Source organism: Syngnathus scovelli, chromosome 7 (genome assembly GCF_024217435.2).
Source record: "Syngnathus scovelli strain Florida chromosome 7, RoL_Ssco_1.2, whole genome shotgun sequence".
Lineage (NCBI taxonomy): Eukaryota > Metazoa > Chordata > Actinopteri > Syngnathiformes > Syngnathidae > Syngnathus > Syngnathus scovelli.
This window is the reverse complement of record NC_090853.1, coordinates 1,679,455-1,692,398: the sequence shown is the minus strand read 5'-3', so window position 1 is coordinate 1,692,398 and position 12,944 is coordinate 1,679,455. Positions and strand designations below refer to the sequence as shown.

Here is a 12,944-nt window from a genome sequence, read left to right as displayed (position 1 = left end):
TTGTGCCCTCATGCTCCAGCGATGCAGAGACAAGATAGGCCTTGGGAATGACAACAAAGTTATTGTTGTGTATACAGTATAAAGTCGATCCGGAGCCTTCTATGGAAACCCAGGAGGGGAGGGGGGGGGGCACGAGAAAGAGAGAGAGAGTACAGCAGCCTTCAGATCTCATTCTCCAAAGAGTAATTGGGATTGTAACTGCTCGAAATACTTTGTTTACACCATTTGGCTAGCGAGACGTGCCAAGTCGTCCGCCATGCCAGCTCGGCTCCAAACGCAACGTAGGTGCAGCTCGACATTCAGCGCGCACACTACGAATTCATCTCATAAAGTACTGCCTTTGAATTGGAGCCAGCTCGAGAAAAAAAAAAAAAAAAAAAAGGAGACAGACAACACATTCAGTACTTCTCGGTAACACAAACAGCATATTAGTCACACTACAAAGGCGCTTCATATTTGAAGATAAAACATTTGTGTATGTGCTGCATCGTGGGAAGCCCTTGTAGAAGCTGGCGACAGATGTTTAAGAGATGAAGTTCTCCTCGCTTGCCTGTGCACTCGCTAATCTGTCTTTTTTATCGCCGCCGAGTCTGAGGCGGTTATATGGTTATGATGGTAAACAGAAACGACGTCGGCGAAGATTCCTTATCTGGAATCTATAAGGCCTACCTTTCAAAAACACCCCCCCCAACCTCCATCCGCCACCTGGCAACATTGCGGCTGACTGTTCTGTATGCCGTAGCGACTGCGCGGGGGCGGAGTCGCAAGGTTGGCGGCTCAGTCAGGAACATCAGCCGCGCTGGCTTTGGCGACACGCTACATGAGCACAGATCACAGGCGACGCCCCCTCAAAACACAACAGCGGCGCAGATAAGAGGCCGCCATCCTCGCCGCTGGTCTGCCTGCCTACTTTCCAGGCGGGAGGGCTTTAAACGCCACGCCGCTTCCACCATAGATCTTTGTCTGCAAATTTCCAAGTTGAGGCCGACATGAAAATAAATGTTTTGATAATCAACCGGCATGTAAACAAGCTAGCACCTGTGGCTAACGTCGTTTTCTGGACCTGGTTTTGACACCTCAGGAACGGAAGCCTGGGAGATTATTCGATTGGTTCCAAAACCTTCTACATATATTTGACCTCCCCCTTAAATTTAGTAGATCTTTATGACCTGAAACAACCTTGGACTCATCCCTAAAGTCAACAGTGGTTGGAGTCTAACAAGAAGCTTGTATTCTCAGAGCGTTTAGCTATTTTTTTTTTTTTAAAAAACACAGATCCATATCTGGCAGCAGCGCGTAAGCTGTCAAGACTCACCTCGCCAACGCTGACAGAGGCCCGGATCAAAAGTGGCCTTTTTACACGGCAGCCTCATTTATATTGATCCGTGTTTTTTTGTTTTTTTTTCCCTGCTTGTTGTTTTATCTCCCCCAGCATCCCGGCCTTAACTCTCCCGAAGCTCGCTGAGCGCGAGTCATTATTTTGCCTGACCTATTGTCTCGACAAGAGGGGAGCGAGGAGGTTGTGCCTAAATACAAATATAATGAGACTAAGATGCTTTGTGGCATGGAGGAAGCGCAGTTCACTTGCTCTCATTTTTTTCTGTGCAGAGTTAGAATTCAGCCCGGAGGGCCGTGTCACAAAGGGTGAGTGGAGAAGAAGGGGGTCCGGTGATATGCCGGGGTGTAAAAGGGCAAGATTTTTCATCCTTGCGTTTACAGGGTGGAACGGCGAGGATATTGAGATCCCAGATAGGATCAGAGGGTAGTGAGCTGTTTCAGCCATGATAAAGGCCACGCATTACAAACACGCCGCAGATACGGACCGACCGACGGACGGGGAGGGAGAACGGGAGAGCGAGTATATCACACCTCTCATCCCTGAATTAATGCTTCCATTCTACCAGGAAGCCATTCCGTGCCAGGGAGAGGAGATTGGGGCGGGGATGAGTGCACAGATACGAGCTACAAAAAAAAAAAAAAAAAAGAATGGAAACGGCGATCTTGAGAGGGATTAATCAAGTCGGGCCGAAGAGCGTAGCTCAGTGGAGACGCCGGGGTCCCAAGGACCGGACCGCACATTTGACATCGATGCTATCCGTTACATGACATCAGATGCACGTACAAGTAATCACTGCTGGATAATGATGGGAGTCGGGCCACAAGAAATAATTCCCCCCCTGTGGTGGGTAATAAAGTCAACGAGGGAATCAAAATCAATCAAAGTCTGGAGGCTGGATATCCACTCGGGCTGGAAAATAGAGTCAAAAAAGTGGCGAGAACTTGGTGAAGATTAGATCAGTTCGACATTTTTGATTTGTCGTTAAGTTCCATTTAAGGAGGGAGGCGTCGCAAGTTTGTTATTTGTTCAGTTGGGAGAGACTCGAATCAAAAACACTCGCACTCTTTCGCCTAGGGGGGGAGTTGAATCCTGGCTCTGCATAGCCGTTAAAAATAGCTTTGTTGAAGGCGAAGCTTTTTAAGGATATTAACATTGTCATATTTGCTAGCGAGCGCTAAGTTTGTTATATTTTTTCTTATTTTCCAAAAGCTTTTTTTTTTTAAGAAAAAAGAATAATTAAATAATAATTCAAATAATTTTAATGATTAAAAATATTATCATATAATTGTCAAAAATTATATATATATAATAAAATAATTTAAATATTTTTATAACAAGGCTAGGACTAGCTAACGGGCATACTAGCGGGTAAATGCCTGCTGGGCCGGTCGCTCTGGAGGTGCTACTTCCCCCTCACAATGAGCCAAAACAATCAGAGCCAATTTTTTGTGCCAGTTCGGTTACTGTTTAGCAACACAGACCATATTGTATGTGTGTAAAAAAAACAAACAACGTCCATGTTGCAAGAGGTGAGTTCAAGAGAACAACAAAAACTCACCAGTGGTTTTTTTTTTATTTCCCAACACCAATTCGGGCTAGGACAACACATCTAACCAGCTCTTCAAGCTGACGGTACAAACTGTTGATACGGTGAAGCCACTTAACCGAAAACCCGGTTATTATTTTGCGAGCTACAAAGATTGCCGGTGAATAGAAGGGTTAGTGTTCCTATCCATGTCCGTGCCAAAAGGCTGCGCAGTCAAAACCAGGTAAAATGGCACCCGGTAGTGCGTCATTTAATTGACCAGGGTTGGGCTTTTAACGACATTTCCTTGGGGACATTTGACAATCACTTAAACGTTTTGTTTGTTTGTTTTGACTTTCGGCTGAGTCCGTTTCAGTCAGGGGTCGCCTTGCATTCGAATTATTATTTTTAATAACATGGAAGAGGTTTTTATTCAATTCTGATTTAATTTGATTACATTCTAGAAAATCTATTCATATGTACACGTGTTTTTTTTTTCCTCTTCAACTGCTCCGATGCTTCTCCCACTTCCAAGCCAAACGTCACTTGAACCATGTTGTGTAAATTTAGCCTTAGCTTGCCATTGACAACCCATGATCATGTTAGCATAAATTAAACCCAGCAGTGCCCGAACCTTCATCAAACGAGCATTTACGCTAACGCTGTCACTGTTTTTTGTTAGCGGGGGCCTGGACCTCTGACGAAGTTTGACATTCGTGGTCTACATGATCAGCATCAACAGAGCGTGTCTGCGGGGCTAACTCTTACTCAGCTTTTATGACTTTTCTGCTCCACTTGCATGACTTTAGGCTGAGCAAAAAAAAAAAAAAAAAGAAACATTGAGCGAGCGAGTCAACCAGCGCAGCAATGATAGAATAATTAGCTTAGTAATAGCTTGTAATTATAATCGGCCTATGTTGAGAGAATGTTGATATTGAAGCAGGAAGGATAAAGGAATGGAGTTTAGTGGAAAGTAGACGGACATGTTTAAGAGCTCCGGTTTTCTATTGATTGGTCCAAAGATCAAACAAACCGCTAAAGTAATGGAGGGGGGGACAGCTAAAAGCTATTTGGAGCCTGGACTGCATAAAAGACTCGACCTGTTCAACACAGCCTACATATCAAACCCATCAAATGGCAATCGATAGACCAAAGCGGTCAAGTCGACAAACCGTCGGCAGACTAAAAAACATGAAACCTGGGGGCCCGAGCGTCAGATGATAGGCTCCACTCAGCTTATCCATTACCATCAGATAAAGAGCAGATAAAACACAGAGCCTAATCCTTTCATGTGTCGTGACAGCCACAGCACCCTCCGAGGCATTCCTTCAGTCTGGCTCTCAAATAGTTTTATGGCGGAAGGCAGCCATTCCGCCAGCCAGCCAGCCAGCCAGTCACTCACTCAGGGCTGTTCTGCTCTGTTTGTCTTATTTCACCGTTTACACGCTGTTTTATAGGCAGTTATTACGGTCGCCATGGTGATGCCATACGTTTTTATGGTCTTTCGGTCTCGGGGCAGAGAGTGTAATAAGTAAAGCACACACATAGCCTCACACACACACAAAATAAAAAGCCTCGGAAAACACACTCCTGCTGTGGAAAGGTCTCCCGCCCGTCCCTCCCTTTCCTCCCTCGCTCGCTCTTTATCAGTCTTCGCAAAATCTGTGCTCCATGTGAAACACGGATTGGCCGACTTGGACTTGTTCTCTCTCTCTGGCGCATCTGGAGTTGATCAGAAGGGCCTCCTGGAAGCGGAGGCCTCTGGGCCTATTAATAACCATACTGCTGAACTCGGGGTCAGACGGCAGTCAGCGGATGAGCCTGTGTCTACTAAGCACACGGTCCCCCACCCCCCCCCCCACCCCCTCTTTATTCCCGGGTCCCACTTTCACTTTCAGGAACAAGGCCTCAGATTGAGCAAAGTCTTGGAAAATACCAAATGATACAAATCCCACTCAAGCAGATTGTTTTTGTCCTCGGTCAGATCTCAAGTTCAAGTTCAAGAAGGTTGGAGCTCATCAACGGCAAGAGCAGATGGCAAAGTGGTCGTCTGTTTGCTACGACTATCGGGCCAGTCAGACCGTCTGGGTCACGGAGAGGCCGGTGGGGTCAACCCACCCCTGAACCCTGGCTCCGGTCTGACAGCTGCTCGGGTCAAAGGTTCGGCAGGGGGTCAAGGCACCGTCTGAGGGCGAGTCTGACAGACGTTTGCGCGTTGGGAGAAGATTTAGCACTTTGGACTGGTGGAAATGTTTATCATAGTAATTGATTTGATTGATTATTAGCAATGGGTTCTATTGATCCAACAAAAAAGTGTGTAAAAATGAGTTTAACGGCAAAAGCTGAAACTTAAATTCTTGCCTCAACACCATAAACTTCATGCTCTTTAAAAAGTTCCTGAACGTTTTGGGCCAACCCATTGTGAAGCAATCAAAACAATCGCTTATCTTGTGCTTGGCAAAGGTCAATCATTTTGCCCACCCTCAGCTGATTCGACAACAATCGATACACACGCCAAAAAAAATACGTTTCGCAGCATGAGCCTCTGCAACACTTCAAATAATCAATCGGGCAAACCTACTGTACGGGTTAAGCAGAAATTATGCCGTGCCCAACACACACACACACACACACCTGCGCACACAGGGTAGTTGAATCATCATGATCGGCGCTAGTTTTGTGCTGAGCCCAGCCAGCAGTCTGTGTTATTTTTAGAAGGCTGACACAGAAGCAGGCCCGTCCATTTACTCTGCAAGCTGGCGGGCGGGCGGGCAAAGTGGGGGGGGTGGAGGGGGACCATCAGCACTCTGGCTTCTTTTAAACTGACCAAAATGGGCATGAGCTCAACATAAACACCGAGAAGGTGTGTACACTCGCAGAATTGAATTAGCTCACAATGGCAGCCATTACGCTGGCATTAGTTTACAGCTGAGCTCGGGCGTTACAGCGTAACGGTTAATAAGGCTAATTCCCAGCGACCCGATTTTCAATTCATTTTAATCAGCGCGATACAAAGTGTTTATCCCAAATCACAAAAGGAGATTTACATGTCATTTCATCTGCTTCTTTCGGCATTATTTCAAGAAAGCGTTTAGACAGCGTTAAGCTAACCGCGCTTGGATGAACTGCCATAAAAAAATAAAAAAAAAAGTGCGACACAAATGGCCGACGAAGACGCCGGGCTAAAGGTTGAAGGCTGCCCGTCCGTGTCCGACGTGAATGATTGCTCGAGCCCGAAGGCCGGCGATGGATCTACCCGTGATTGACATTGAAAACGACACCGCGCGAGCTTTTAGCAGATAGCAAGTCGGATCATAATTCAATCCCGCTACCATCAAAGTGCGCCAATATCATAATTCAAAACTGAGAACCATTAGTCCGCAGCCCACCAATATCATAATTCAATCCCGAGGCCATCAGCCTTTGCCAATATCATAATTCAATATGAGGAGCATTAAGACGCACCAATAGGCCTATTAGAATTCAATACTGACCGTCAATGATCTAAGCGGACAGCGATACCGAGGCTACGGATTGGGATGGGTACGGCGTAAGAGGGAATTTGTCGCCTTATTTAGCTCAGACGGAATGACAAGTACGTGATAAACAAGGCTAAAATAAGGAAGGAGTTCAATCATTGAAGGCCACCGAGGCTTTTGCCGCAAAACACGTCACGCTAGGTTTACGCGCAAGGACACACGAGCGGCGTTTTACGTCCAGCCGAGCGCTCAACTTTAGCATTGGCCGCTCGAGTGTGACCGCCCCGAGTTGGTCTAAATGATCACAATGTGGTACTTTGTGGAAATGGGACTCCATTTCGTTTTCTGCTCCATTGCTTCTGTTTATATTTCCATGTTAACGTCTTTATTTTGGGGCTTGGTAACTTTAAAAAAAAAAAGAAAGAGGTCACGTGGGTTCTAATCGAAGGGGTTAAAGCTTAAATTTTCCACTGCTGCTTTCAGACAGCTAAGCAAAGCTGACATTTCTTCGAGGTTATTTTCACCTCGTATTCCTAAACATACGCCGAGGCGACACGTGGGGAGCAAAATAAATCCAGCCAATGGGGGAAACAATGGAGCATTGTTTTGTTACATTTCCTTGAAAAACAAGATGTAGCTTTTATGACATTACTTTGCCACTTATCACTTTGGGCCTCCCCCGAAAAAAACAAAAACACCACACAGTTGGTCTTTGTTTTGTTTCTTGTGCTCTTAAAAAAAATTTTGTTGAATTGGATTGGATTTAGGACTGGTTGTAAAAAATAATTAATCATCAGGATCATTTTCATTCTTCCTAATAATAAAAGTTAATTACTCTAGCGGTAATTTTAAACATTCATTTTCCAAAAGATGACAAAAACATGTTATTTATAGCATTGCTAAATGGCGGAAATCGATGAGACAACCCAACAAAATAAACAAGCGACACGCATAAACTATTTAAACCTCCCTTCGTCAAAAACGTCCCGAGACATGCTAGCGTATTGCGAAAGGCCTTACTCCCAAAAAAAGAACAGATGTAAAATAAAAATTCAGACATTTCAGAAAAATAGGCCTCTAAAGGCACAAAACTAAAACCACATCATTAAGATCTTTTTTCATTAAAATTAAAGTCTATTGAACATTTTAAGCACCATCGAGTCCATCTGTTTCCGCACTTCTGCTCCGAGCCGTTTTATTTTTTATTTTTTTTAAATCTGCACTCAAAAGGCGCTGGTCAAAATTTCCACAGCGCAGTGTGTAAAATGTGCTCAACGGCATTATTAGATTATGACTCAAGTTATTTTGTGTTGGTTAAATTAGCTTAAACTGGGCGTAGCCGACACTCCCCTGGAAGCTTCAATCTAACCGGCGATAAAAGCGAAGAGTCTAAGGTGAGAACGACTTTCGCCGAGGTCTGTCGGTCTTCTATCGTATAAACGCTCTCGAGTCAGCCAAGTGGCAGACCCGCCATACACTCGCCCGACCGACTCTCTGACTCATGCTTAGTCGCCAACACCCACCGACCGAGCACACAGTGCAAGCTCAGTCCCGATGCCAGATTTTGTCACTGGGCAAGAGGGCTGCTTGGCTACAGCAAAAAAGCATGACGTGATTGACCCCCTCCCCCAACCGCCATCCTCAACGCTCCCCGGGCCTGTGCAGCAACAGTCGGGGTAAAAATATCCCGGCCGATGCCTTCAGACAACCAGCTCATAAATTAACACTAAAACTTGTGCAGACAACGACAACAGCGGGCCGGTCGCTGAGAGATTTAAACCGCCGGCGAGTGATCAGCTTACCTTGACTAAATTTACCCGGCCGGCCACAAGCCGGAGAAGAAGAATGAACGACAGATGAGTTTTCGGGCAAGTTACTACAGAGGTGCCCCCGCAAATAGGGACAACCGATGAGAACTCCAAGGCCGGACAATTGATTGTACACCTTCAATCAAAACCAAAGTGGAGTTTTTACAAGGGGTGGGAACAGAGTACTACTAAATTACTTTGACGGTCTGACATCAATCAACAAAAAGGGCGATGACGAAAACTAACTCGGAATGTTCTGAACGGGGCTATTACAGGAAGAGGAATATTTGTCGATTCATCGGGTAAAAATTAATTTTCATGATTTGCCATCTCCGTTCTCTAGCGTCATACCTGTGACATCGGCCTTTTTCAAAAATACGACAGCCGATAAGAGATCAATTTAAAACTGTGTTAACTTCGGGAACTTTATATTGAAAGTTTCTGTTAACTTTATAAGCAATAAAGACTGCCATGATAAAAAGCGTTCCTGCAAATCTTCAAATTTGTTTTCTAATGACTCAACTTGCTGGAGGAAGCTAGCTAGCTTAGCTTCAGGACAAACAAGATTCATCGACCGACATGAATCCATCCGTTCCACGCAACTATAAAAATTATTAAAAATCATTTCATTATCACGGCCACTCTTCAATTTTAGATTGAATGCGGGAAATGTTATCGCAAAATGTTACTCTTTACTCAAACTTCCCCCCAAAACAATGAAATGGACACAAACAGTAGTTACAAAGTTTCAAACTGTCAGAAATGAAAGCCATTAGGCTAAATAAATAGCACACAGCTCAACTTCTGTCTCCAATTTTCCAAGGTTACGCAGAAAAATCCCACGTCTCATATCTTATTCGGGCTTTGCCAATAATGAAGCGCAATCTCCCCAAGTAAAGACACAATGTTCCCAGCAAACTGCTTGACTGGGTCAAATGAAAAAGAAGGCGAGAGAGAGAGAGAGAGGGGGGGGGGGGAGAGAAACAACAACAATAGGAGAGAAGACTGATGAGCTCTTCTAAAGAAACTCCACTCGGTAATGGACAGACACGGATTAGTCGCTAAAACCTCCTCCATCTGTAATTCACAGTCATCCTGCCGTCATCTCTGAATCACTGATCCATTTTGCAAGTTTGCAAGACCTCACTAAAAGCATCACTGTTGCGCCCATTTGTGTTTCAAGTGGAGCCGAACGAGCGAGGGAGCATAAAGGGAAGGGTAAAATAAAAAGCAGCGAGGTGGGAGGGGGGGGATAAAAAAAAAAATAAGAAGACAAGTTAACAGCTCGCGACGCTGTTTCAAAGCACTCTGTGTCCTGTAACAAGCACCTAGCCGGTTCTTCGCGTTGATCAAATAAGATTTTAATGAACATCAGCAGCTGGAGCCTGAGGAATCGACTGCGATGGCTTCAAGCGAATGACGTGAAGGTTGCCGTGGATTTTCATCATCACCAAAAGAACACCACCAAAATTGAGACAAAAACATGGACGACGAGATTGCGAGAAAATTACCACCAGCATGACGTGTCAAAAAATAAGTGTTAAAAGGGGAGCACCAAAACATTTACAATGTCTCCGTCTGACCCTCTACAAATATTTTTTTGGTCATAAAGAGACGTGATTAAAAAGCTCCAAATGAAATGAGCAGAATTCAACAATAGATATTAACCTTGATGTATCAAAGAGATTTTTTTTTTTGGTTGTAAAAATACACATTTGTTAGTCATCCACTCACAACCAAGGTTGTCCTCTTTTTTTTTATTATCACAAAATAATGGCAAATCTTCTAACAAAGTCCAGCCGGGCCTTGAAGGACAATTTGGACTCGCAAAAAATAAATAAAAGTGCTGTTATAGAACATGTTTTGATGAGTTGTTAGACTAAACTCTTGTAGACAATCTGGCTGTTTTTTTTAAAAAGTCCGAATCAGCTAAAGTGGGACAAAAGAGGCTTTTAATAGGACAGCGGTGATATACGTCGCATTCCAGAGAGCTGGGAAGTTGCAAACGTCCCACTTGGAAGTTCCGAGGTTGAAAGTCGACAACAAATGTGCGGTTAGTCTTTACAGGCAAATCCTTTAGTGCTACTTTGCAGTCGATTATGCTGAAAACCACAAAATATGCCGCCAACAATCTTTGTTTCATCCACCAAAATATTTCACAAAGGCCGAAGATGTGAAATCCATTTTAAGGACTTTGATAAATTGTGAATCGGGTGATGTTTTCTATTTATTTTTTGTTAGAAACGTCACAGCTATAAATTTATAGGTTAAACTTGAAAACAAAACATTTCAAATCTCCAGAACCTGATCTGCTAGAAATCTTTTAAATCCGTGCCAAAATACATTTCGGGACACATAAAGCCGTCTGATTAAAATTTGCTCTTTACCAGCGTAATTGTTTCTCCTGCTTTATTCCCGCGGTGAGTGACATGATTTTTTTTTTGTTTTGTTGACGGTAGAGAAAGTAACAAACGGAAATGACGTCGTAGCTCTGCCCGTTGAGGCGTGTAAACGGGTTCTCCCGATCATTTCCGAAACTCCGATTCTGACCTTAACCCGAATAATAACTCAGTCGGTAATACAAGTTTGCAGGAACAACTTCTAGGAACATTCCAATGCATTTTCCCCGAGTCATAGGTGGAAAAATTCTCCGCACGGCATCATCTACAACAAAGTGCAGGGAAATAGATCGGAATAAAGACTTTCTCCGAGGGCCCCTCTTGGTGGGAGTTAGAGTAAATAAGATGTCATCAATAATAGACAGTGAATGTTCTGAGGAGTTGCGCACACACACACACACACACGTACGCACACACACCAGCTCTGACTGATTCCTATCCCGCAGACAGGCCTGCCAAGCGCCAGCCTTTTTGCACACGCTCAGATTCACTGTCCTGACTAATCGCTTGTGATAGGGGCCTTTGCCATAATTACCCAGGGCCTTATCACAAACTTATGCGATGCATTTTTCATGTCCTGGCTGCTGGCGCTGCCTTCACCGTCCATGCTGGCAGTCCATGTACTCGGGGGGAGGCGAGAGGGAGGGGGGGGGGGAAGAAAAAAAAAGGACTGATCCCGCACAAATTCACACAGCAGTTCAAACAGGGAGAAATGGGTGAGAGCGGGGTGAAGGGCCAGTGAGGAGAGAGGGGAGGAAAAAATAAAAATGGAGGAGGAGGAGGGGAGGCTGGCAGTGAGAGATTGGATGGCGAACAGGAAGGGGGAGGGAGACAGATAGCGAGGCACATTTTTTTACATAATGCATGAACAAGGGGGCAGGGGTAGGATCAAATAAATAGGAGAAGTGGAGCCTTGATGATGTGGCAGAAGTGCAACACAAAGGCCACCGGGAAGACTTGTTCGCTATCCTTTTGTCTCTCGCTCGCCGTGACCCAAATTAAAGTTTCCATCCCGTGCAAATTTGGGGGGAGAAGGAGGAAAAAAAAAAAAAGAGTGTTTAGCCTAGATAACGCCATCTTATGTTAATGACCGGAGTGAGCTTCTTCGAACAGGCATCAAGTTGAAGTCGCCCAGCGAGGGCACGTTCACGATAAATGCCACCAGGAGGGGGAAGAAGGAGGGGGGGCACGCACGCACGCACGCACACACACACACACACACACACACACACACACACTCATATCCACGCACACAACAGTGCCATTGTCTTGGTGTCTTGTGATAGGTCAAACCGGCTCGCATGTACATACAGGCCGCCGTTCACACGCACTCACTGGGCCCAATATTCAGACTAGGTTCCGCAGGCGCGCGCACGTCGAGATTAGTGGCGCGCGCACGCACGCACTTTTCATATTTCAGGAGTTTCACGTAGAAAGCAAAACACACAATAAAACCGCAACACGGTCACGCTCCTTTCATGTATGGTAAAGAATTTTAGGACTTACATTAAAGTAGCACTATTTAAGTGTTGTTTAGTCTGTCCAAAAAAAGATCGGCAGTGTGTTAATAGTGGTTGAAGAAAAAAAAAAAAAACAGCCAACCAAACCGCCACTTGGCGTCAAACTGCCTCCAAACCGCTAGCCCAAGAGCTCGCTAACATGTCAAGTAAACTTGCTCATTTGCTTGTAAATACCACAAAAGAGTGTTGTCGTGTGTAATGTCCACGTCGGGTGTCCCCACAGCGCCGCCGTCTAACGAAAGCCACTTGGTGTGTACCCCCCCTCCCTCTCCAGCCGAGGTAGCCACCTCGCGGCTAAAGCGACGGGCTAACTACGGCTACTAAAAGTTGAACAACACGCGATAAAAAAGGTGGCCAAGGCGAAAAAGCTTCCCCGCACTGGCCGACATCGTTCGGCGGTGGTGGCTCGGAGGGATTGGAAGGGGGGCTTTGTTATTTTACCGCATCCCGGCGGCGTCGCCCCCGCCGGTAGCCGGTCGCAGTGGTCCGATCGATGTGGAATTGAACAAAGAGGATCAATTTCTGATCAGCGAGAGGAGCCACTTTCATCAATGCGAGGGGGAGCTCTCCGGGCTCTCTTCCCCCTCCGTGAACGGGCGAACGAGGCGGCGGCGGAACAAAAACACACACTAAAGCTACCCGGGGGAGAAGCGCGAGACCCCCGCGGAATGGCGGCCGAGATAGCCCAAAGAGAGCGTCCACTGACCTGTAGTTGTTGTAAGTCAAAGCGCTTCCAATATTGAAACATCGATCCTGCATTGGCCGCCATCTTGAGACATATTGAGACAGGAATGAGATGCTGATAGAGCGCGCGGGGGTTGGAGTTCAGTGGAGGGGAGCGGGCGCTGAGAAAACCCGGACTGGAGCATCTCCG

The 12,944-nt window shown here is 45.5% G+C and overlaps 1 protein-coding gene across 3 annotated transcripts in view; it reads right to left on the bottom strand.

The window, feature by feature from the left end:
* Positions 1-12,944, bottom strand: part of cux1b (cut-like homeobox 1b) — a 52,738-nt gene extending 39,794 nt beyond the window's left edge. For all 3 annotated transcript variants that reach the window (XM_049726574.1, XM_049726572.1, XM_049726575.1), the window contains exon 1: positions 12,777-12,944. In XM_049726574.1, the coding sequence (XP_049582531.1) occupies positions 12,777-12,839 (63 nt within the window). In that variant the 5' untranslated portion in view covers positions 12,840-12,944. The remainder of the gene's footprint in view (positions 1-12,776) is intronic.